This window comes from Eulemur rufifrons, chromosome 5 (assembly GCF_041146395.1).
Source record: "Eulemur rufifrons isolate Redbay chromosome 5, OSU_ERuf_1, whole genome shotgun sequence".
Taxonomy (NCBI): domain Eukaryota; kingdom Metazoa; phylum Chordata; class Mammalia; order Primates; family Lemuridae; genus Eulemur; species Eulemur rufifrons.
Window position 1 is genome coordinate 41387146 of NC_090987.1, and position 24548 is coordinate 41411693.

At 47.5% G+C, this 24548-nt stretch overlaps 1 protein-coding gene across 7 annotated transcripts in view; it reads right to left on the reverse strand.

Moving 5' to 3' along the window:
- Positions 1-24548, reverse strand: part of GATA6 (GATA binding protein 6) — a 95868-nt gene that overhangs the window by 11163 nt on the left and 60157 nt on the right. For 5 of the 7 annotated variants that reach the window (XM_069468186.1, XM_069468183.1, XM_069468189.1 and 2 more), the window contains 5 exons: positions 15776-16937; positions 11179-11345; positions 7285-7410; positions 6382-6469; positions 6183-6286 (listed from right to left, as the gene is read on the reverse strand). In XM_069468186.1, coding sequence (XP_069324287.1) covers positions 6183-6286; positions 6382-6469; positions 7285-7410; positions 11179-11345; positions 15776-16937 — 1647 coding nt within the window. Of the gene's footprint in view, positions 1-6182; positions 6287-6381; positions 6470-7284; positions 7411-11178; positions 11346-15775; positions 16938-17654; positions 17719-18312; positions 18521-24548 lie in introns of those variants that run through there. The other 2 variants (XM_069468187.1, XM_069468188.1) reach the window with 2 other exon arrangements.

Here is a 24548-nt window from a genome sequence, read left to right on the forward strand (position 1 = left end):
ACTCTAAAGGCTCTCATGGAATATTCAAGGTAACAGTGAAGCAGGAATTTTCTGCCCCCGTTCCGGCAGCCTCTTGCATGACAGCGTCCCTGCATAGTCAAGTTTCTCTGAGTGAAAGCAACTTACACTGTAAGCACAACAGAAGTCCTTCATGAATGTACCTCAGCTTTTTAATAGGAGGAAAACACGGTGGAATATATATCTGCTAATAAAGAAGTCCCCTTGACTGAAAAATGCATAGCGAGCTTGCAGGACTAAAGTGGTGTTTTTCAATTTTCACGATAGGATGTAAATCGTACACAAAAAATAAAATCCATAAAAAGAATTTTAAATATTGACCTGCCTAAGCTTTCTTCTGAAAGCCTTATAAGTTGTTTAATAATTTTTTTTAGAGACAAGTTCTCGATATGTTGCCCAGGATAGATTCGCACTCCATCCACTTCAGCCTCCCGAGCTGGGACTACACGCCGGTACCGCCAGTGATCCAGAAAGCTTTATAAGGCACATTGTTGATCCTAACAAGTGTCGGTCCCTAGATCACTGCTGTTGGCTGTAAGTGCTTAGGGGTGTGAAGTGACTCTTTCAAACCACCACGAAGCTCAGGAGTGCTTGTAGTAGGGAAATGTCTTGCTAGGCATGTAGTGTCACAGAAGCACACACGGAACAAGAAGGGTCACACCAATTTAATAGCGAGAAACTGACCGAAGAGTGGTTAAGGCCCACCACCCACAAAGGCACAGACCAGCCAGTGTTGACTCTGAGATTAAGTCTATCTCGGACTAAGAACGTCCGCCTCCCTCTTTGTGGAAGTTGTTTATCACCAACAATGAACCCATGAAGGTGAGGAAACTTATTTCCTATCACTAACACACCACATAGAAGTCACCCGGCAGCCACCCCAACCAGCCTGCCCCAAGAAGCCCTGGAGACAGAGAAACCACAGTGCAGGCCGTAAGGGCCTATGGTCAGCGCATATAATCAGCTCCAAGGAGATATTTTTTCCCTTACTAATTGTAAGGAGGAAACCTTGCTTGTAAAATGGACAGGCAGGAGCATGCTAGCATTTGTTTACATCAATTACCAAAATGCAACACTCCCAATTAACAATGTTTTAATTGTTGGACTCCAGCACACAGACAGAAAACACCGTTGTCACTGAAGGAGGAGTTAGATAAAGTCCATCCTGTCGTCTGTGCCCTGCTTAAGGCTGACTCAATATTGACTTGAAATATTTGTGAACATCTACTTTCCACCCATTTTACCAGCCTCATTTACTGCCGTTGGCTTCTTATGCACCTACACTCTGGCCACACTGAACTCCCAGTTTCGCTTCAGTACCAGAGATTCCCCTTTTGTTTCCCAATTTTTCCCCTGCAAAAATCCTACCCACCAATTCAAATATCCTCCACTCGATGAAGCCGTTTCCAACTCTACTTATCATTCATTTAAAACATTCTGAAATCTGATAATGTAACATCCATGTCGATACCTGCCCCACCACTACCACATTTGGAACAATTTCAGGTCTGGGACCTTGTTTTGCTCAACTATAAACAACAGCTCCTGCCATGGAGCAATGCTGCTTAAATGCAACAGCGACCAGCAAAGCAAGGGCTAGTCAGGTACAGTTCATCTCCATTTACTTCCATAGTTTATGGTTAATGATAACTTCAACATTATATTGGCAGTTTTAATATTGACTTAAGTATTAATTAATTAATAATTAATAGCATTAATTTTGGGGCCAGGCGAGGTGGCTCAAGCCTGCAATCCTAGCACTCTGGGAGGCCAACGCACGAGGATTGCTTGAGGTCAGGACTTCGAGACCAGGCTGAGCAAGAGCAAGACACTGTCTCTATAAAAAATAGAAAAATTAGCCAGGCGTCGTGCGAGGCTGAGGCAGAGGTTTGCATGAGCCCAGGAGTTTGAGGTTGCAGTGAGCTATGATGATGCCACTACACTCTGCATTCTAGCTGGGGCAACAGTGAGACTCTTGTCTCCAAAAAAAAAAAAAAAAAAAAAAAAAACCAACAGTATTAATTTTTAAGTAAAATTATTTACAGAAACTACTTTAAGACAGGCAAAATATGTTCAATGATTCCTTATTCTCAGACATTGTCTTAGTCCTAATTTCATCCCCAGATTAATCTTTCCTATCCAAAAGAAAATTGTTTTAAAAAATCTTTTTATCTATAAAATTTGGGACTTGAGCTATATAAAGTATCCTCCAGTTTTGTGATTTCTGAGTTATAGGAGTTACAGGAGGAATAGGACCATTTATGGACTTATTAAATCTTACTTGGGAGCTGCTGAGATAGAACATGTTACCATGTTTCTCCCCAAAGTAACAATAACAAAAAAACCCTAGAAAATATAATTCAATCTTCTCTAATATTTTGAAATAAAAATTATTAAAAAAAGTAGCTCAGTCAATAAATGGAATTTAAGAAAAATATTTTAATATTCTTACAATCCATAGAGAATAAATGCCAAAGAAAATTTAGGTCAGTAAATCTACACGTATAAGAAAATTTTTAGCCAGAATGAAAGGCTATTTTTGTCACAGAAATTAACCAACTGCCTATCAAAAATTAAGTTCAACGTATTTTTTAATAAACACAAAGAATTCCAAAGGAACAAAATAGGCGATGTTTTTTACTCCGGGCTGCATGCCGCATGGCCGGGAATCTTGCTGATCTCAGACAGAAACTCACTGCCCTCCCGCCACCTTCCACACGCGCACAGCCCACGACCGAGACGGAGTCCTGGGGAGGCCAGGTCATCCACATGATGACTCTCACCAGAAGGAAGGTCCCCTTTTTAACCAGACAGGTCTTATGAAAGCACAAATTAGCAACAAGTATACAAAGCTAAGACACGCAAAAAGTCAAAGAAATGAGGCTTCATGGTAGGGCAGGGATGGTTTTCGTGGCACTCTGACACTTATCCTGGAAGAATGCCGTGTACCAGGAATCCTGCCCACACCTCCATTCCTGCTGGGGAGGGGAGCCCAGGAAACCCCACCCCTAGCCCCGCAGCACACTAGGACAGCTCCTTCCAGAACATTCATCTCCTGTGGCCCCCTGAACCCTCACCAACCAACAGAGCTCAGGAACCTGGTGCCAGCCATGCTGGGGTCCTGGTGCCACCAAGTAGAAACACTGCTCCTGTCATGCGGTAGGACTTTTAAAAAGCCTGCTGGGAATGCCTACTGGTGGTTGGTGACCTACAACTGACTTTTCTACGGGGAATTAAAAGAAAGATCAAGTTTGATATGAACCTCTGAAACAGTTTTGAACTTCCCTGCTGTAACTCACAATCATTAAAGCAAGGCTACTTACATTTCTAACTGGAGGAATGCGTGGTCTCACTCTTCAACTCGGAGCGTGCCTGAGATTGTCCTTTGTTTTGTAGCTCAGTTGCACCGTTAAATGAGGGTAGCCTTGCACTGCTAATTTCTACCAGTCAGCAACGGGGAGCACTGGAGATCACTGGGGTGGATACATTATCTTAGGAGGCTTAAACTCCACGCTAAGGAAGGTGTTGTGTAATACATACACTTTCTAAACACCAGACACAACTTTGCTATGTGGATCTGATATTTTCTTCACCTACAGCATTTCACAAAATCCTGTAGGCAATCAGTTACAAAGCCAGCTGCCCACCAACATCATGCACTGTGACCAAAATGGGAAAATGACACACCTTTGTCAACACAGCTACCTTTTAAAAATGCTTCTGCCAGCTGCTCACAGATGGCTCCTCCAGCAGACTCTTCACAGCTACTCAGCTGCCACTTTGGCCACGCCACATGCATGAAGGCTCAGCCCACCCAGAGAAGACACTGGAAAGTGCTAAAAGGACCCAGGGGCATACACAGGTACTCCCTGGTAACAACCTGTGGAAACCACTCAAGTCTACTACAATCATTCTTAGAGTGTGAGAGTTTCCAAAGGAAGCCAGCAGATGGGCTTCTGCCAAGAAGGCCTGATTCCCCAACACACACATCAGGTAGGGCCTTATGGGACATCCATGATGGTATGGACACATCCATGACAGGGCTACCAACGGTGGGGGGCAGAAACCTGCAAGGCCAGGTGCCAGCCGTGTGCCCTCGGAGAGAGGCCAGGAGGAGTGGGTCCCTGGGATGGAGGGGAGGACGGCAAGTAGACCAGCAACCCCACCCCTACCCTGGAAAAGGGAGCCCAGACTCGTCACCAAGAGCTGCTCCCGGCTGCAGCACACACACCAGCCACAACTGGCTCCCGGACACCAACCGGCAAGCCTAGGACCATCGGTAGAACTCCCCAGGCGCCCCCTCCAGCCAGACCTGGGCCCTTACCACTGCCTTTTTACTCTTCTTTACCTGGAGGGCAACTGATAGGGCTTGCTAATAGCCAATTTTGGAATTTTACATAACAAAACCACTAGAGCAAAACTAACTCCACCCACAAAATTTCCAAGTCACAAAGCCCATTATTGGGCAAGTATCTCTACTTCAGTGCCATTTATCATTCAAATTAGGTTTTTGCCACACTTAAGCTGGACGTTTCACTAAAAAAAGCGACGTGCAGTGGGCAGCAATCCTCATTTCAGCTAGGAGAGATGTGGGCTCTGAGAACAAAAACCTGGCTGCTCCCTAATGCTCTGGAAAACCAAGACACTGTTCTGGCTCATTTAGCTACACAATTGCTTCGAAGGACTAGGGCATAATAAAGAATATCTTAAAATAATTTTGATCTTTTCATGTCCCCACAAGCAACACATTCTATTTACCGCTTTAGATCCTTAAAGTTACATCCCACCCACCTGTAAGAAAAAAATCTTATACCAGAGTCCAACTTTAGAAAGACTAGAAACATTCTTTAACGTGTATCTGTAACAAACAAAAACAACCAAATGGCTTTTTCCTTTGTGAAACTCTGAACAGACTTCTCGTTTCATTACAGAAAAAGTGGAAAAGAATTTGGTCGGAGGACAAAGAGATGTAGCAAATATAATTTGAAGCACAATTCAAATATTTTGTTTTAAATATTTAATTTTTGTTTGTTAAAGCCAGTGAAAACACAATGCAAAGAAATCAGGTCTGTGGTTCCCAAACACCTCCAGGGCAGCAGTTTCAATTTCACCTGGGGCGCTTGTTCAAAAATACTAATTTGCAAGCCCCACCCTCAGAGACTCTGACTCAGAAAACCCAGGGTGGGGCCCAGGAATCTGTAGTATTTTAAAGTACCCCAAATGATTCCAATGCAAAACTAAACGTAGAAAACAATTACTAAGTAAATAGGATTTAAATGATGGTGTTTAGTCCTAGGCTTGTCTCAACATAAACCTAAAAATCACCAGGGCACATTTTTAAAGTCCTGCTTCCCGGGGCCCTGCCCTAGGCTCACCGAGGTCTAAGGTGGGGCCCTGCAGTTTTTTTCAAGAGCATTCCAGGTAAATTTGGGAAACATTAGGGTGGGAAAATGCTCTTTAGGTGAGGCAAACCGAGTTTCAATCACAGCTTTACAAAAACTGTGGTCTTCACAAGACCCTGGCATCTCTTATCTTCAGCGGCACAAATCGCTCCCAGGTTTGTCATGTGGCTGAAAATAAACCCCAGGACAATTAAGGTGCATCGGAAGATGAGAAGGTCTCTCAGCAAGAGCACGATTGGGAGAAGAAAAATCACTGAATACTGCAGCACACAACACTTTGTGAGTTTTGCTTTGGATAGATGGAAAAAAAAAGAAAAAGAAAAAGAAAAAAGAAAGCTGGAGTTGACGTTATAAGCAAAAACAACTTAATATCGTGGGCACTGGAATCTGTGAAACCACTGGCCTCGCAGCTTTTCTGATCTATATTAGAAATACACATATACACGCAGGTATAGCAACTCTAATAAAAACCTGGAAATGAAACGATTTAAAGCTCTTTAAAACCAAAACTTCTTGCTTTTACATGGGTTAATTTAACCATAAAAAATGATATAGATCTTAATTAAGAGGTTTGTAAAGTACTTCAGTTTGTCATTTTGTTGACATTTAAATGTAATTTCCTCTAAAAACTATTCTTAGGTATCAACTAACTAAACTGAACTGTTGGTTTAGATTATTGTACTACCAGATAAGATAAAATTTGAGATAATTTACTAGAGAGCAACCCACTAACTGAGGAGTCCATATTGTTTCAACACTTACCCCTGAGGCTGTAGGTTGTGTTGTAGGGGAAGTATTTTTGCTGCAATCATCTGAGTTAGAAGAGGTGGAAGTTGGAGTCATAGGAATGGAATTATTGCTATTACCTGCAACAGTCAAAAGTAACTTTATAAATATACATATACTCTACTGTTAAGATAGGCAAATACTTTACAATCAAATGGCATTTTATTATATTTACCAGAGCAAGTCTTTGACTTATTTATGTTCTTAGGTTTTCGTTTCCTGGTTTGAATTCCCTCTTTTTTCATAGCAAGAGGTCGAGGCACCTAAAAAATTTCACATAGGCTATAAGCTTAATCAATATTATATTGAAGAAAAACCAAACTCAAGATTTAACACTGGTACTAAAAGCCTCCATTTAAAAGAACTTGGCATATGTTTCAATCCAATTTTTATACACACTCAATAGATTCCAAGTGCACAAAGACTATTTTTCCCATCAAATGCAGAGATTCCTTCAGAGAAAATGGGGTGATTTGCCAAGGAGAATTTAATTTCCTCAACTTAACGTTTATTGTTTAAAATGACTTCAATTATAAATATTTATTGCATAAGTATTTTTAAAGAGATCATACATTCTGTTCCTCTGACAGCTGAAGGTTATTTTTCTTTTTAAGATTCAGGTGTTTATAATATTTTGTGCAACCTTTTAAAATGAAGTATGATTATTTGGAAACAGAGTCTTTGAAAAACAGAAATGAAATCTTCCAAACTCTATCAAATGTATTACTCCTTTGCACAAATGTCTTTGATTACTTCTAGTTATTGCCCACCTAGTTGATTTCTTTAACTGTTCAGGTTTTAAAAATTGGTTACTACCGTGTTATCAATTCTAAAATGCACATTTTCACATTTCTAAAATTGGAATGTGTCTTACCATGGATGTTTCTCATAGTCTAATTGGCAGCATTTTTTGTTTCTTACTGGTGCATATATATATTGAATGTATTGAGTATATTCAATAAAATATACATTCAAATTTTTCAATTTCACACCCTTTCATTTGTCAAATTTTTTAAGCTGAAACCATGAACAAACCAGATACTAAATGTATACACAGTGAGCAGAATAATTGGCGCACCCCATGCAGCTTCATGTAGAGTCCACAAGCATTGCACACAGGTTCACCCTCGGCGTTTCTGCGCCATAAGGTAGTGGTTGTGGTGTGACAGTTGGCGCAGGACAATCCAAGCCGCCTTGACGAAGGCTAGAAACAGCACAAGAATGTAAGTAGAAAAACATAAATGATTTTTATATATACTCTACATTCATACATTGATGTATCATGTCCCTGTCATCAACAAGCATGTACCTGCTTTATTATAAATGAAATGTTTCTTGAGAAAAAAAATGTCAAGTGCAATTAGGCTGACCTTCCTGGACCAAGAAACTCGAGGTTTGCAAAGTGTGCTTGATACCATACATTTGATTTGCTCTTCCAGAACATCACCATACATTCTAGAATAACTGGAAAGCAGTCACACAGTTGGCCCATACTCCATGCAAAGCTTTTACCAGCACTGTAACATGGAGAGCCTCACCCATGATTTCTTCTCTAAGAATTGTTTCCCAGTTACTACTGTTACTTTTTAAGGAGAATTAAAAGACTTTCTAAAAGTTGCCCGAATAGTTACATTCTGAAACATACCAGAAATACTACAACCAGGCTCTCACGTTAGAGCCCCCCAGCCCATCCACGCGCAGCAGTTGGCAGTGCACCATTGTCACACCTCTGAGATGTATGTCATGCAATGCAATCACAAGCCACCTGCCAATGTACTAAATGGCTTTGGGCAGTCTACAATTCCCCTGAAAACTGGAGATAATCAGATTTCTTAGATAGATGTAGAGGAATAAACCAGAAATGTTACAAGGTCTATATACATTAACGGAAATGGACCTAAGAAAAGGTATAACATTTTTGTAAAGAAGGAAATATTTTAATACATTCCATAATTATTGTGATTGCCTGCTTCTTGAATTTTTGTTTTATACATTTCACAAAAGGTACAAGCAAATTTCACAGCATTGCTTTAACGCTGGCATTGTCTTATATACAGTGACACTAATATATTTTATGTGCTCCATCTGTTATACTCAACTTTTGTTCTTACTAAGGGTTAATTGTCATTACCAGGAAAAGCCACCTGCCCGGCACTATCACTCCCATTTCTATGTTTTCTTTATGTCCATAACACCCTTAAAAGGAATTTGTTTTCTCTACATTACTATATGTGAATTATAAAGGGTGAAAATTTAAGCTAGTGTATAATTTCCTACCCCAAATGGCAAAATACAAAATTTGTTTTAAAATCACCAAATCTAAAAAATTTCTTTTTTAAAATTTGTTTTAAATCACTATAAAAATTGTGCTGCAACCTCAGTAAAAAATGTTATGGGGAAAACTCAGGGACTGAAGCAAGTTGAAAATCACAAAACTTAGGAAGTTAAGAAAAGAAATTGTAAAGAATAGAGAACAAAAATGTAAACTGAGCATGTACTGAACATTCAGATTATAGGACAGAGACTTCCAAAATCTTTGCTAGCAAATTTAAAAGATGAAATTGAATTTTGCATTTACAGTTCATTTCCTGTTGCATTACTTTAGCATCACTCTTTATAGACAAATTAAAAAACAAAGAGACACTGGTAACATTTTAGCACTACAACATTTCTAAGAAGTCAGTGCTAAGAATCAATTGGACTTTTGGTTGAAATGAATATGCTTGGCTGACAGAAGAACTACTTGGGAAATTGCTTTGCTAAATGATGAAAACATTAACAAAACCTTACACATCAAGGCTTTTCTTTTTTCTGCTTCTGGTTAAAATAAAATAATTTTCTAGGTAATGGACAGGAAGGTTCATTTTATAAACAGGCCATTTATGACAGTTTCCAGTGGAATTTAGAGCCAATGTGAAGCAAACTTGTTATCAGAATTTGCCATTATAACAAAGAACTTTATGACTGTCAACTGCAGATCATAAGTGAAGCTAGTCCTCATAAACATGTGAAATGCAGGTGAATGGGTTATAAAAGTTCCTTGTAACAAGTGATCTCAGTTATATTCCTCACTGACAAGGAATTCAAGTTACACCATAAATCTCTTATTTTGCAATGTATTACAAGTTCAGATTCACAGTGATTGGTTCTGTACTGCTAGCTAAACAAACTTGAGTTCAACATTCTGTTTCTGAGAACTAAGCTAGATCCATCAAAACCATAAATAAGAAAGCCCACAAGGAGAACTAATTGATAGTGACACACCCTTCAATTGGTATCATTTATAACCCATTTACAAAGCATATTGGCTGACCTTGGTTACTGCCAAGACACCTGCCCCACAGAGAGAAAACTAATGGCTTCAGAAATGTTAAAAACCGTTTTCTTTCTGGGAAGTTATTTTTACGGGTAAGTGTACAAAACAAATGGCACTATCTAAATATGGGTGTTATTAGGTCAAATTTATAATGCAACTAGAACCTAAACGGCCATTATTCCAAATACCAGATTTTGCTCATCTCAAGAAAAATGTTACCTTTTAGAGCTCAGCTAGTACCCAGCTCAATGTTGCTTTTCCCCCAAAATAGTAATAATCAGCTTCATTGTTCATGCGTTCTCTAATACATGGAAACAAGGAAGCTCTGTGGAATATTTTCCAGTAACTACTTTTTCTTCCTTAATATGATGCATTTAAGAAAAATGAAAACCATACAGAGTCACACAATGAAGTTAAGGGTGCCCTTTAAAGGAAATTTTAAGCTGTGGGAGGTTGTAACAAGCTTAAGGCACATACACTCATTAAATTAACCTCGGCCACTTTATTTTAAATGCATTAAAAACAAAACAACCATAAAACTAATTGCTTCTCTTCAAGGTGTCAGACTTACATTGTGATGCAATTTCGCTCTAATCTATTTAACACAAACAACGTGTGTAGCATTTGTTCCTGCTAATTAGAGTATAACAATTAAATAAATTACTTGGATACTTAAGACGTGTGGCATCTAACTGTAAAATATTTAGCTTTAAAAGGTTATTAGATTATGAGTACTTGGCTAAACAAATGTTAGCCTTACAATGGGGTTTGTGAAAACTTTATTTTCTCTAATCACCACAGTGGTAAATACCCTCTCCTGCTAATAAGCACACTTAACAATGACATTCTAGAAGAAAATCAGAATTCCCATACGAGCAAACATGGTAAAATGTGTCCAAATTGGTGAAAATTCTCAACTCGAGAGCATAGAGATTACAATTTCTCAAGTTCTATGTAGTCCTCTCAACAGCCAGATTTCAAAATAACAAACACTAGAGTAAATTTTCAGACCCAAGGGCAATCCAAACGACATATGGAATTTGGGGCTAAACCTGTCCCTCTTTGCAGGGGGTAAGAAAAAGGTAGAAGGGACTAAGAAATAGAAGGGACAAAGTGAAAGGGGCCCAGAATGAGGCTGTGAGGAGGGCAGGGCGGGTGGGTGCGTTTCTGCCATATTCTATTTGAGGGGGATGTTGTAAGTGAGCGTGGTTTTTCAAGGATAAAATCCAAACCAGACCAAAGAGTACACAGTGAAAAAACTCTTCCTTCACCTGGCCTCGGTCGGTCTACTCAGCTTTTCTGAACCCCAGAGGTTACCACCATTACCAATTTCTTGTGTGTTCTTCCAGAATCACTTGCACTGGCAAGTACATCTAGAGATGTGTAAATACAGAGTTTTGAAATTTAAAAAAAAAAAAAATGGTAGCACGCTTTCCTTTCCTTTTTTGTCATTTAGGGACGTCCTTCCCTGTGTGTAAATATGGGGCAAGGCTGTCTTGGCTTCCCAGACTGGGGTTTCAGGGTGACCTCTGCTCGGGCGCCAGCGGGTGAGCGCTGGAGACGGCCGGCCGGGGACCGAGTGGACAGCGGCGGACGCACCTGTCCCCGCGGGGGCGCCCGGGGCTGGCCGCGGGGCAGGGCGGCGGTCACACTCACCACGCGCTTCTGCGGCTTGATGAGGGGCCGGCTGAGGCCGTTCATCTTGCTGTAGAGGCCGCAGGCGTTGCACAGGTAGTGGCCGGTGCCGTCCCGCCGCCACAGCGGCGTCTGGATGGAGCCGCAGTTCACGCACTCGCGACTCTCCGGCAGGTCCTCCAGCAGATCTGCGGCGAGAGCAGGGGACCCGGTGAGGCCGCGCGGGGCCGCCCCTCCCCATGGCACCCCAACACCCCAGGCGAAGAATCCCGGGGCCGGAGGCGCCTGCCCGGCTTCCCCGCCCGCGCCCTGGCCGCGACGCCCGGAGCCGGGGTTTTGATTTCGTCGCTACTGACCTGCTGACCATTTGTCCGATACTTCTGCACCCCCTGGGCGCCCCAGGAGAGACCTTGGGAAGATCGGAGTCCGTGCTGGAAGCAGAGGACCTCAGAGGACGGCTTGGGTCCCCTGACCCCTACACTCAGGCTTCCCCAGAGCTTTTTAAAACTGAAATCCGTCATAATTACAATATGCCACTTGCCAACTCTGAGCCACACACTATTAACGCTGATCACTGACCCCCGCTGCAACCCACAAATATCCTGGGGACACAGTGAGGTTGCCTTATTTACTTTCATCTCAAGTAATTTTTAAAAGGTATTTTCTGTATCTGCCACCCCCTTCCTTACTCACCTTTTCTCCTATTTAAAATAGTCAAATGAAATTAAAAGTACTGTTCTTGGGCACTTAGGATAATTAGAAATTATAAATGGGAAAATTACTCAGGTCTTCTCAGGGAAAAAAAAAAAAACACTAACATTGTTAAGCACAGAGTTTAAGTTTTGCTTTCTTGCCACAGGATCAAATACTAAATATTCTGATTTAGAAGTGGGTCTAATTGCTTCTAACTGCAAAGGTTTTACAAAAGGTTGATAATTACTGATTGAGAACATTACCGAGACCTTCCCAATGATAAATAAAACTGTCTTCCAGTTTCCTACACTAAAATTTCAATTTATGCAATCTATTTAAAATGTGTCTATTTTACATCATTTTTATTATTTGGTTAGTTTTTAGAATTCACAACTAACGTAAACCTGCTAATAAAAACCAATTTTAATTAAGAGTACATGGTTCTAACATTTATTACTTCTCCTCAAAAAGGTTAAATAAGAATAAATATCTATTCTCTAAAATGAGATAGGTCCTTATGTTGACTTTTTTTAAAAAAATGTTTCCTACTGTTTAGGGTTTCCTACTGTTTAGAGGGTGTAAATGTTCTAGTTTAGCATTCTTGAAGAAGCATTTCTGAACTACTTTTTAAAGTAAATAAACATTGTACTTTAGAGTTTTTATTTAAAGATTATGTGTTCTAGCAAACCTTTCTATTCCCTCACATTCCCCTGCAATTTATAGCTTGGGTCTACCATCAACTGTGTGGTAAAGATATTTAAATATGACTTTAGCATAAAAACTCTTGAACTCCATCAATACTATTTAGCCTACAAAACAAGTCTCCTTTCTCCTGATTTCTTGAGTTATGTCTTAAGTTTAAAAGAAACTAGCATCCTACACAACCGAGTTCAAAGTTGTCATGGGGATATTGCAACTTACAACACATCACAAAGATTTATTCTTCTCCGCCCTAAAAGCCACTATTGACTACGGTAATCAGTAAAATGCTCAGGACTTCAAGGACGCTGAAGTTAAACAAGGTATTCGTCTTTGTTGTTGACTTTAAAATGTTACCTATCAGAGCCCCTCTGGACAGAGGAGTGGGGCGTTCCCTGGAAAACCCAGCCCTAAGCCTGGTCTCCTTCCTCTCTTCTGGGAACAATAAAGACAGACGCCCAAGAGAAGACGGTATGAACCCCCAGGTAGAACTCTTTATTCATCTGAAAACCCAAAGACAAAATTTCATTTAAAGTCCGCTTTGGATAAACAAAATCTAGGAATTTTGCTTATTTCTAATTAAAGATAATCTGTCTCATTCCTTCCCTACCTCGCTCCCACACCCACTAGGCAGCTACAATTCTATAACTGACTAAAATGGAAAAAAAAAAAACGTTTTATAGAAATTATAAAATCTGTGCTGAAAGCTTGTTCACCAAGTTCCCCTGATTCAACTCATCATCCCTCTCCTAACATGGCTGCTGGGGTGCTCCTGCAGAGTGACAGTTTGGGCGGCAGCTAGGAGGGTGCAGGACCCAGGGAATAAAGAGCTGTGAGGATCCTGAGCTCACCCCAGGATGAGCACACCCCATCCACCCCCAGTCAGGGAGAGGTATAAGAAGTGGGTTTCCAGAAACCACCAAACTGTGCAGGTTGATAACGCTTAGCACTTAGGTTTTAGCCCTGGTGTTTGCTCAAATCAATTAAAGAGTCTGCCTCAAAAAAATGGTTTGTTTTTTTTTTTTTAAAAAAAAAATCGAAGTGAAGAAACAGGAAATCTAGCTAGGAAGCTGGCATCAGAACACCTGAGAGGACAGACAAAGTTAGGGTCACTCACCCCAAATACTGGCTTGGTCCCAGTGGCTTCCTGCTTTCTTAACAAACTTTTCATGCAAAATTAAATGTTTCCAAATCTCTTCCCATTTTTTTAAACATACTCTGGGTCTACAGAAGATTTTTCTAACTGTGATGTCATGCCCAGGAGGTGAAAAAAAATCAGGGAAAGGATAGGCTCAGTTTAAAACAAAAAGAAACTTACTACTCGCCTGTAACTGTGCCATATGGCCCCTAAAAGGGTTTCTCATACAGAACCAGTTACTGTAAACATCTGAAAACTCTGATTATCAGCCTTTGGACTAGCTCGCTCTCAGTCGTGTGAAATGCTGGAAAACGAGGGGAAAGGAATCTAGAGACCAAGTTAAGGTGTGTCAAGAAACAGAGCTCCAGGATTGTGCTCAAACTGCACCCAACTCACATACCCTTTCAGATTCCCTATGAGACTCCATGACTGGCAAAAGAAACTTCACACCCACCCACCACCCTCTTCCCGTCCTTTGAAGATTCCTCATCTCCCGGTCTCCCATTCTCTTTGCTCCTGGGAGCCAAATACGGGTCCCTATGCAGCTGGAATGGTGACAGCCCTCTGCTCTCTTAAATCCCAACCTAACAGGGAAAATTTCAACAGGGTCCCCCAACCCCATTCCACACACAGATGGTAAAGATGGTCTCTAGAACCAGCTTTCCAGGAGAAGGAAGAAGAGGGAATTTTGTGACCAAAGTCTTGGAGCCCTTGGGAGAAAAGAAGGGCTTGTTACCAAGAAGTTTGTTGCCCTTCTCAATTTTCCTAGTGGGGACCTATTCAAATCAGTTCCTTCACTTTCAGGCCACTAGCATTTCCAGTATGTCTTTTGAACACAAGATAGGCAATGCTCCACTTTATCTTAACGAATCAGGGTTCCTAAAAGGGCTTGCTGTCCCTAAAGGTGGCACCGAGGCTCCCACAAGAAGCCCAGACCTGGGGTACCCAAGACACTGGAGTGGGACAGTTTGGACTGGGGATCTCCCTTCTCCTTGCCACCCAAGTAACTTAAAGGCCTCCCCACAGCTCCCCTCAAACAAACAGCAACAATAAAAAAGGTTTTGTCTCTCCGTAAACAAAAGGTTATTGAACAGGTGAAATATAAAGCAAGAGAGACCAGTGAAAGCAACAAGGACGCAGAGTGCTGCGGCTGATGTGGCTGAGAAAGAACCCAAACACTAGGGCTCACACCCTCCCTGCTGGACCAGAACAGAACATTTTTCAAAATGAGGTATTTTTGACAATTGTGTTTTCCCAGTTTACCTCCAAGTGGCCCCCAGACACAAGAGTTAGAGTATGAGTAGAACTGGAAGCTGAAAAATTGGTAGGCTAAACTCTGAAGGAAGCATAGGTGTCCCAGCTCCAGGATCTGAGGGTCACAGCCTGGCCACAGAGCCAGGCCCAGCTGATGCCAAGCCTAAGGGCCTGTCCATGAGCTTTCCTTCAGGACAGTTACAAGGCTGCCCAGTCCAGGTGTCCTTTCACCTTTTCTTTCCCTCTCTCCCCTGGGGAGAGGGAGATGCCAACTAGCTTCCCTAAGCTCTTAGGTCCTTCTGTTGTGCTCTTTTAAAAAATACCTTCCTCCAGGAAAACACACACAACTCCTCACCTTTGGAGAGTTAGATTGGGTGAGACTGCAAGTGCATGTGTGTGTTTGCGGGAGAGGGTGGATCAAGTGCCCAACACACCCTCAAACTTACCCCCCACCATGGAATCTCACTGTTCCATTCACCCAAAGTAGGCTCAGGCCCTGTCAATTCTCTCCCAACCTCACTTTTTCCGCAATTGCCGACCCAGTTAGTTATTCATCACACCCCCCGAGTTTCTCTCTGGCACTGAGGTGGAGATGTGCACTTAGTCTCTTCCACGTAAAGGAACTGAGACAGTCCGCAAAACAGAATCCCATCAGCGCTACCAGACTCTGGTCATCCTGACACAGGCCTGCGAATCCTTTCCGGAGCCAGGCCGACCTCTGTGCAGAGGGGACAGGAAAGTCCTGAAATCCTGGCCCAAATCAAGTAACTGCTCCACACCCCTGTGCCACAGCGCCTCGGCCCCCGCACCCCGACACTGTGGCGCTACCCTTACCTGCGCTGGGGCCCCGCGGCACGGGGAGCGGGGCTCCGGCGCGACTCTGCAGGCTGTGTAGCACCGGGGTCTCGAAGGGTCCGGCGGGCCAGGCGGGCGTCAGTGGCGCACCCACGTAGGGAGAGTAAGGGTTTGGGTGGTGATGGTGGTGATGGTGGTACGTCCCGTTCAGTGGCCGGGCCGCCGACAGCGAGCTGTACTGGTGCTCGCGGCCGCCCATGGCCGCCAGGCTGCCGCCGCCGCTGCTCACGCCGCCCGCGGCCCCGCTGCCCGCAGCCGCGTAGCCCCCCGGCTCTCGCGCCGCGCCGTTGGCCATGGGAGAGCTGGGAGAGTAGGGAAAGCGCGCCGAGACGTGCGCCGCGGCCGAGCTAGAACTGCCAGGCCCAGCGGCCCCGCTGCCCGCCGCGCCACCTCCGCTGCCGTACGGAGGACTGTCGGCCGAGGCCTGGGGCCAGCCGGGGTGCGCGCCCGCGCCGCCCACGTGGTTGGCGGGCCCGCTGCCCGCCCCCTGAAGGTAGGGCAGGCCGGGCAGCATGGAACCCACGCGGGTGGTGGGCACGTAGACTGGGGAGCTGGCCGCCGCCGCGGCCGCTGCTGCTGCGGCCGCAGAATGCACGAAACCGCCGGGCGCGCCGTCGTAAGCGGCTGGCCCCTGGCTGGAGAGGGCGGCGAGGGTCTGGTACATCTCCTCCGGCTGCTCAGGTGAGAAGGGGCTCAGCTTGGCGCCGCGGCTGGACCACAGCAGCTTGCTGGCGGTCGCGGCCTGGTCGAGGTCAGTGAAGAGCAGCAGGTCCTCCCAGCTCGGCAGGGCGCTCCCGGGGCCAGCGACCCCGGGCGCCGAAGGTCCGTGGGGAGCCCCGAAGGGATGCGAAGCGTAGGGGCTGAGCAGCAGCGAGCGGGCCGGGGGTCCGGCAGCCGCCTCGGAGTCGAGCTGCGGCGTCCTGCAGTTGCTGGCGCCGCCGGGGCCGCGCTCCCCGCCCCGAGAGCAGCAGGAGGAGGACGAAGAAGAGATGGGGGAAGGTGGCGTGGAGGGCTCCGGCGCTGGCAAGGCCCCGGAGTTGCCGGCGTCTGTAGCCGCGGCCTCGAAGCGCTTCGGCAGGCACCAGCCGCCGTCAGTCAAGGCCATCCACGGTCCGCGCCGCTCCAAGCTGACTTCTAACTCCTGAGGCGGGGTGGAGGAAACGGAGACGGGACAAAAAATAAAGCGGGGTTACCAAAAGCGTAGGCTGTACACCACCTAACCTCCACTCCCTTTCCTAGATCAAATGGGATCTAAGTCAAATGGGACCTTTAAGACTCCTCAAAGATCCCATTTCTGCCCTGGGCGTAGGGATTGGGGAGGGAACGAGGAATGGAGCCTGCGCAGCCGCCACAAGGTCCTCAAAGGACTGGGAGACCCGCCCTCCGTCACTCGCACGGCTAGGGTCCCCTCGCCCTCCCCGCCCACCCCCTCGGCAGCATCCTTCCTCCTTGCGTGCGGCAGATCCCAGGAGTGATCTCGGCGAAGCTGGCCTAGGTTTTTCTTCCGCCCCAAAGTGTCCCTCCGGGCTGATGACACACAAAAGAGTTTAAATAACTGTGCGTGTCGCCTCTGCCGCCTCCCGCCTCCCTGTGGATGCCCTCTCTCGTAAGTCCTCGGTGCGAGGGTTCCCCGCGGGAAAATCATTAGCGCAAGGAAGGCAACCTGTCTACGAAAACGAAACCGCCGCTTTCTCCCCTACTGGCTCTCCCAGAGTTTCCCCGGCTGCGCTGACCAGACCGAACGCAAGCCCCAGAGAGAAATGCCACTCAACCCAGGGAAAGCGGGGCTCCGGGAAGGAGACCGCAGCCCGGGACCTTCCTGGCCTTGGCAGTGCGGGGAGCCCGCGGCGCCACACACCTTACGCAGGGCCCGCTCCTGCAGGCACCGGCGCGCGCGCTCACGCCGGCCGGGCTACCCTGGTCCAACCCGCGGTCATCCTCAGCCGCGGAAAAGCCAGACGGTTCCGGAATCGGACGTAGCGGGGTGGAGCGGAGCGCGGAGAAAAGGAGGGGAAAACGCAGGGCGGGGTGGGGGGGTAGTGAGACCGCCCCGGAGCCAAGGCCACCCCAAAGGGGAGAGCAGGAAGAATGACAGGGAGACGCGGAGGGAGTGGGGGAGGGAGGCGAAATGCAGCAGGGCTGGTCTCCTCGGGCTGCTTTTCCAAATCGCTTTGGCTCATCGGAGATTACCACACTAAAATTAATGCCCACACATACACAGACCTGGGCTAGATAGCAAGAAGTTTCTCTGCCCGCCTGACTACCGGCTCCCGCCCCTTTGCGCCGAGATAATTCGGAGATAAGCTGCGCGCAGATAAGCGCCACGGAGAGAGAAAGACACCAGAAGTTTGTCCGCGGTGTCCCGGGAACCTGGGAGCCGCTACAGCCCTCCCGGAGGGAAGGAGGCAGACACTTCGGAGCCGATCGGGCCAGAGAGCCGGAGGCCTAGAGGCCCGAGACGAGCAGGGGTGGAGGGGAGGAAAGCCGGGAGCGAGCTAGGGAGGAAGCGGCCGAACCTGGAGCGGGCGCTGCGCATGGAGAACGGCGGCGGCGGAGGGTGCTCCGGTGCTCGAGAGAGGCCGAGGGCGCCAGCGGGCGAGCGCGAGTTCGGGGTCTGCGCGGCGCTGCTGGTGAATAAAAAGGAGAGAGGAGGCGCCTCTTACTGCTCTGCCGGAAAACTGCAGCCTGCTCTCCTGATTGGACTCACCGAGCCCTAAACAAACAGCGCTCGCCGAAGGGTGCCAGGCTGTGGGTCGGAACTGCGCTCTGCGAGCTGCTGGGCGCTGGAGGTGAAGAGAAGGAGGAGGGATCGAGGGGAGGGGAGAAAAAAGGGTGGGGAGGGGACGGCGAGGGGGAGGGGAGCGCGCCGCCCTGACAGACAATAAGCGCTGCGCAGCCTGCGGGCGTGGGCTGAGCGGCGAGTACTGTCCCCGGAGTGGGGGCGAGTCCACCCTGGGGGCGCCGAGCCCAGGGACACCGAGGGAGGGGTGGAGGAGACAGAACGACTGACCTGGCCGGCGACCCACACCCATCCAGCCGCGGAGCACCCTCCGGCGCCCCCAGTTGCACACACACACTCACACTCAGAAAAAGGAGGGAACCTTGGCGCGGGAGGAGTTGGCTGCACAGCCGTGCGCGGCCGTCGCGGCGGGAGGAGCACGCCAGCTCCTGGGTCAGCGCGCCCCCAGGATGAGGGGGGAAAGTGCCTTGTCGCCCTCCCCCCATGAGCTTTTTGCTCTGCAGTTGTGTGTGACCTTAAACTTTCCCCGACCCTGTCTCGGGATGCTAGGGCTCAGGTCTTGGTGGCCGTCAGGGATTGGGGTTCCTCCAGTCTGGGAAACAAGGAACCCAGGTGCCCAGCTCCTATCTCTCACCTGCTCTTAAAACATATACTAAATTCCTGGGAAGTTTCGGGAACTTCACAACGACATTCCCCAGCTAACCTTTGGGAACTTTTAACTCGGGTCGTCGTATACAGAAAGGTTAGTCTATGGGATGTGCAGGATGGAAAAGGACTTCCACGTCAGTCACGTCCGGGGACGCTCTCCGAGTTCTGATGTCCCGTTTGCTCTGAGCTTCCCCTAGACAACTTCGGGTTAGTTGTAGATGAGTGGTAGCGAAGCGGGGCGCGGGGGGGTCACCTTCCCTTACCCAGCGCTTCCCCACCCCCACCCTCATATACACACCCCTTCTCCGCTCCCTCCAAACGGTTATCACATCTGTGTACAAACTGATACCGTCCTCAGCGGGCAAAAGGACTGGAAATGAACATCGCGGGGTTATCAGCGCCGATCTGTCAGCAGTGAGTCGCGCGGCTGCAGGCTGGTCCGCGGCAGGAGCCGTGATATATGTCTCGCTCCCTTTCGCTCACAAAAAGGATTTCTTCCGACAGACGTGACCCCAGAAGGCTGCTGAGAGAATTTAACTAGGGCAGAGGAGTTGTTTTGTGAGAATGGAATTTTTACACTTTTTTCCCAGGTAAATCGAAGTAAATGATTTTCTAAAGATCAGTGTCTCTGAAAGCGTTTGGGCTCTGTGTTTTTGTTTTGTTGTTTTGTTTTGTTTTTTGCTTTTTTCCAGTTAGGGAAGGGAGAAGGTGCGTAAGTAGAGTTGAGCCAGGGTAGGTGGGTGCACTGTAAAATACGGTTTCGAGAGATTGTGAGACCTCGTCGCTAAGTGTATGTTTCCATTCGATATAATTGTGAGTTGTGAACCTGTGGGTCCTGAGGGGCCAGAAGAGACAGGGCTTGGCTGTGCGAGGGAGGGGGCGCGGTATCCAGGAAGTTGGCAAGAATTCTTCTTTTTTCATTCTTCGTTGTAAATTGCTGCTAAACACTTCTGAATTTTAAATTGCTACCGAGAAGGTCCATAAACCGTTTTCGTACTATTTAGTCACTTTTATTACATTCCTCTTTGCCTCCCCCAATCACTGCGGCGGCTCCCAGTTTCAGCGTGGCCGAATTTCTAAAAGGCTGAAGGTAGAAAACTCTGGAATGGAGAGACTGGCGACTGGAACAGGATCCAGGGGCTTTAAATTTTAACCTGAGTTCGATCGAATGCGACGACCAGAAGAGGTAGCCCGGCGTCCGGCAGCCGCTCAACTTCCACCAGGACTTCGAATGCCTTGTTTTCGGTTCTTTCGTGAGTTCTGGCCAAATTTTTAAGTGGATTGGGTTTTTGCAGAAGTTCATTTGTAAGCAGTTACGGAAATGTTGTAGACGTTTGATTTATTTTGAGTCCACTGTTTTGAAATAATGTTTCTCAGGTTTGCTATTAAAAGCGATTTAAAGAAGAAAAAGTTCATATCTTATTTGCTAAAAATAAACTATTTGGCTAAATTTGCGTCTAGGCTGTGAACGGCCTCCAAGCCGAGCCCCAAATAGATCGAGCCCCGGCGCGAGCCTGATTCCTGTCCGGTGTGTTTCTTTATATTTGCAAGTAGGAGGCTGCCCGTGTGGATTTCCCGGGACAATAGCTAACCCCCAGGGACCTGCTTCTCCCTTAGCTCCACAGCCGCGCTGGGAGGGCGTGCTAGCCCTGGCGCCGCTGGGACACTGACCGATTCGACAACGTTCGGGCTCTAAGGGCTCGAAAAGGGACCTGGCATTTTACCCTCCGGATTCTCTATCTCTTTTTTAATAGTGCCCAAAACAAAGGAGAAAAATAGGTAACTGCTTTTTTTTTCAGGGTCACGCATTGTATTTATTTTTCAGACTGGTTTTCCAACCAAACGGGGGAATGGGTAGTGAAATGGTGTGGTTTTTTTTTATAAATGTCAGTTAATTTAAAACTTAAAAAAAACTGTTTAACTCGTAGTGTTGATTCAGACAGAAACCCAGGCTGCCTGACCCCCTAGTCTGCCTTTTTCCCAATGCGTTGGCCTTGGCGCTGGGAACAACACCGTGGGGGAGAGGAATGTTTTCAAAGCCACCTTCATGAGCCCCAGGCCCCGTGAGCTGAGCTTCCTTGGCGCGCCCCAGCTGGTCTTTAAGGCCGGCAGAATAGGGGGTAAGGTGCACCCCAAACTAGGGATAAACCCAAGAACTGGACAGAAGAGCCCCACAGTGCCCCAGGTAGACAGGCTCTTAGATGTTCCTGTTTTCCTTCCTTTTCTTCTTTTTTTCACCCCCGCCTGTCTCCTCTTTCGGGATTTGCTATCTTGAACGAAACTGTTTCTCCGGACTATTTAGACCCAAAGAGCGGCCACTCCGGAGCGAGCCGTCCTCCTCGCCCTCAGAGAGGGCTGGCTCCGGGGCGCGGCCTGTCCCCAGGGTTGATTTATTTGGGCCGCGCCACACCACTATTCGCGATTCGAATCCAGCCAGAACACAGCAGCCAATTGGGCAGGGGGCGGGGGCTTTGCTGCCAAACGGGCCGGGTGTTCAGGGACCCAGCCGTGCGCTGCTTCCGGAGGAGCGGCGAGGACCCCGCGTCACCCACCATACCCCTCTAGCCCTGCAAACTCAAGCTCATTAACTTAGTTCACAAGGCTCCTGGCTGCTCCAGCGACGTTTCAGAAAGAAAAAGAACGCGATTTCTGACTTAAAATATAGTTTTAATGTTAGGTTTTTTAAAACCAGATTTATGAGGCCTTCTCGCTTATACCGTATTTCTTCCTGCCGCGGCGACGCTATTACCCAAGGACACGGGGTCACTTCAGCGTCCCCCATCGCCGCCAGCCTCCAGGCCCAGTAGCCGGGTCTGGGTGGCGTGTCCCCCCACAGTCAGCGGCCGTCAGTCCAACGCAGGCCATTGACCAGAGGCCTGATGATGACTTTCTTTCTGTTACATGTAATTCTCAAAAAAAAAGAGTACTCTTTAGCAATGTCAGGTGATTGGGGCGGAAGCGCGAAGGTCTCCCAACCCCCCTGTCCCGGCTCCCCGCCGCCAGCCACCTTGGGTAAGGCACTCGCGGAGCCGGCGCCGGGGTCCCCAGGGCGCTCGCAGGGGAGGCCCGGGAGCGCCGGGCCCGGCCGAGCGCGGCGCGGCGGCTGCAGGCCCTGCCCAGCGCGGCCCCTCGCCCGGCGCAGCCCCGGGCCGACCCCCGCGCGCCGCCGGCGGCCGCCAGCACGGCGCGGAGGTGGGCTCGCGGCGGCGGCGCACGAAAGGTCACCGCAGTGGCATTCCTCTCCGCGCGCTGTTTACGTGACTTAATGTACTTCATGCGCCGCGGGTAAGTTAGGGCCGCGATAAGGGGGCGGCCGGGGGAGGGTCGCTGTAAAAGCCCCACGCTGGGCGCCCCTAGCCCTCCCCTCATCCATTAACCTTTTTACTTTCTTCTTCCCTCTCTCTCTTAAAGCTTGTTATCTAGGCCACCCAATGACCGACGAAAGATTTTCCCTCCCTGCTTCTCCCATGGCCGCTTTAAACCAAATAAATTGAGCTATTAAGGGCCAAGATGTCTGACAAAAGATCGAAAGGTGTCTTTCGGTGACCGCTTAAAGAAGCGAAGGAGAAGCTTGCGGCTCACAAATCCCGATAAAGAAATTCCACACCGGCGCCGGCCTCCCTCCTCGCGGCCTGGTTGCGCCCTGACACCCTGAGATCCCGCCTTCAGCGGCCGCAGATCTCGGATGTGTGGCCGCTGCCCGGGGAACGTGAGTGTCCCGGGGCTGCGGGGCCTGGGAGTGCCAGGTCCTGGGGGCCGAGGCAGACACTTGGGTTCCCGGGAACTGTGGAACTCCAGGTCGGATTTTGGGGTCCTAAAACGGCCCCCCTGCACGTCGCAGAAAAACCGAACTCAGAGGGCCTAAATGACTATCTCATTTTGATTATTTTACGGTACTAAATATAATAAAGACAAAGCCAACCCCCCACCTACGCGACCCCACTCGCTCTTTCTAAGGGACAACGTAATGCTCCACACCTGTGGTCGGCCCTTCCTTTGAACCCCAGGCAGAGGAAGGTGGTTGGTACGACCGGGCAGCTGGGCTAGACTGAGGCTAGCTGGGCGGGTGTGGACTCGCAGACTAACAGCCCGCAGGTGGGAGGCAGAGGTCCAGTCATTCAGTCATCCTCAGGTAGGGTTTGGTTGTGAAGTGCGGTATTTATTATCATTATTAATTGCTACTGGCATCACTACACAAAGCGTAGGGCTGCCAGCTGGGCGGAGGCCCTGCCCCTGGAGTGATCCCTTGCCTTTCACTAAAGGGTGAAGCAGGGAACATCCAGTTTCCTGATCCAGGACTCCAAAGTGGCTTGGAGAGTCGGATGCTGATGTTTCTGAAGTTTTCTCCTCCGCTTAAGCAGATGGAGCATTCCCCCATATTCCAGCCCAGCACAAGCGTTTTCTACCACTTTGAGATAGGACAGGACTAGAAGCTGGCGGGTGGGGGAGGAGGGCAGGGAGATGAGACCTCCTTGGCTTGCCAGCAGTAGGGCTTTTTCCCAAGTCTTCCACAATGTGTTCTCTGGCAGATGTTGCAGACAGGACTCTCAATGCCAAAAGGCAATCCAGGGTCTCCTGTCTGTCACCTCACACTGGACCCAGAAGTTAAAGAGGTTTCTCTTTTCTTGTTGTCCCCCTCTAAATAAGGTAAACTCCACAATCATCTACTTATCTAATTTTTGCCCCTAACCCAGTCTCTGGGGATGGGAAAGATCAAAGCAATAGAGGAAAAGGGATCATTTCTGCTTCAAAGTAGGTGAGAGATGAGACGGATGCAGAAATTTCCAACCCACTAGACAGGCAGGACCTGGGCTCTTCCTAGATTTCTCACTAGGTATGCAGGCCATGCCAGTTGTAGGGCTGGGGCCCAGATACCGCTGCTCCAGAACTGTCTCTCAGCTCAGAGACCTTTCTGACTGTTGGGTGGTTTGTTTGTTTGTTTGTTTGTTTGTTTGAAGAGATGGGCGGGATTGCTAAAGGGAAGCTTTCAGACATTTGCTAAATTATGAACTCCCCTCTTGAGTCAATTAAAGGGGGGGAAGCCCCAAAAGTAATACATTCACCACCCAGAAATATGACCTTTCCATTCAGCTATGTTGCAAATATGCAGAGAATTAGAACCAAAGGATTGTCTACCAATATGTAGTGTTTCTTGCCACTTGCCCAACACATACCGAGTATGCACTGCATGAAGAAGAAATAGAAGAGTTAGCTCCTAGTTTTGAAGTGTTTGCAGTCTAGAAAGTTGGCACCTCTGTAAAGGCAGTTAGGAAAAGTCCCTCCAACAACTTTCAAGATGGAAGGAGATGACTAAGTCTTTTTCCTTTCTCTAGAAAAGTACTCAAGTTCAGTTTGTCCTCTAGG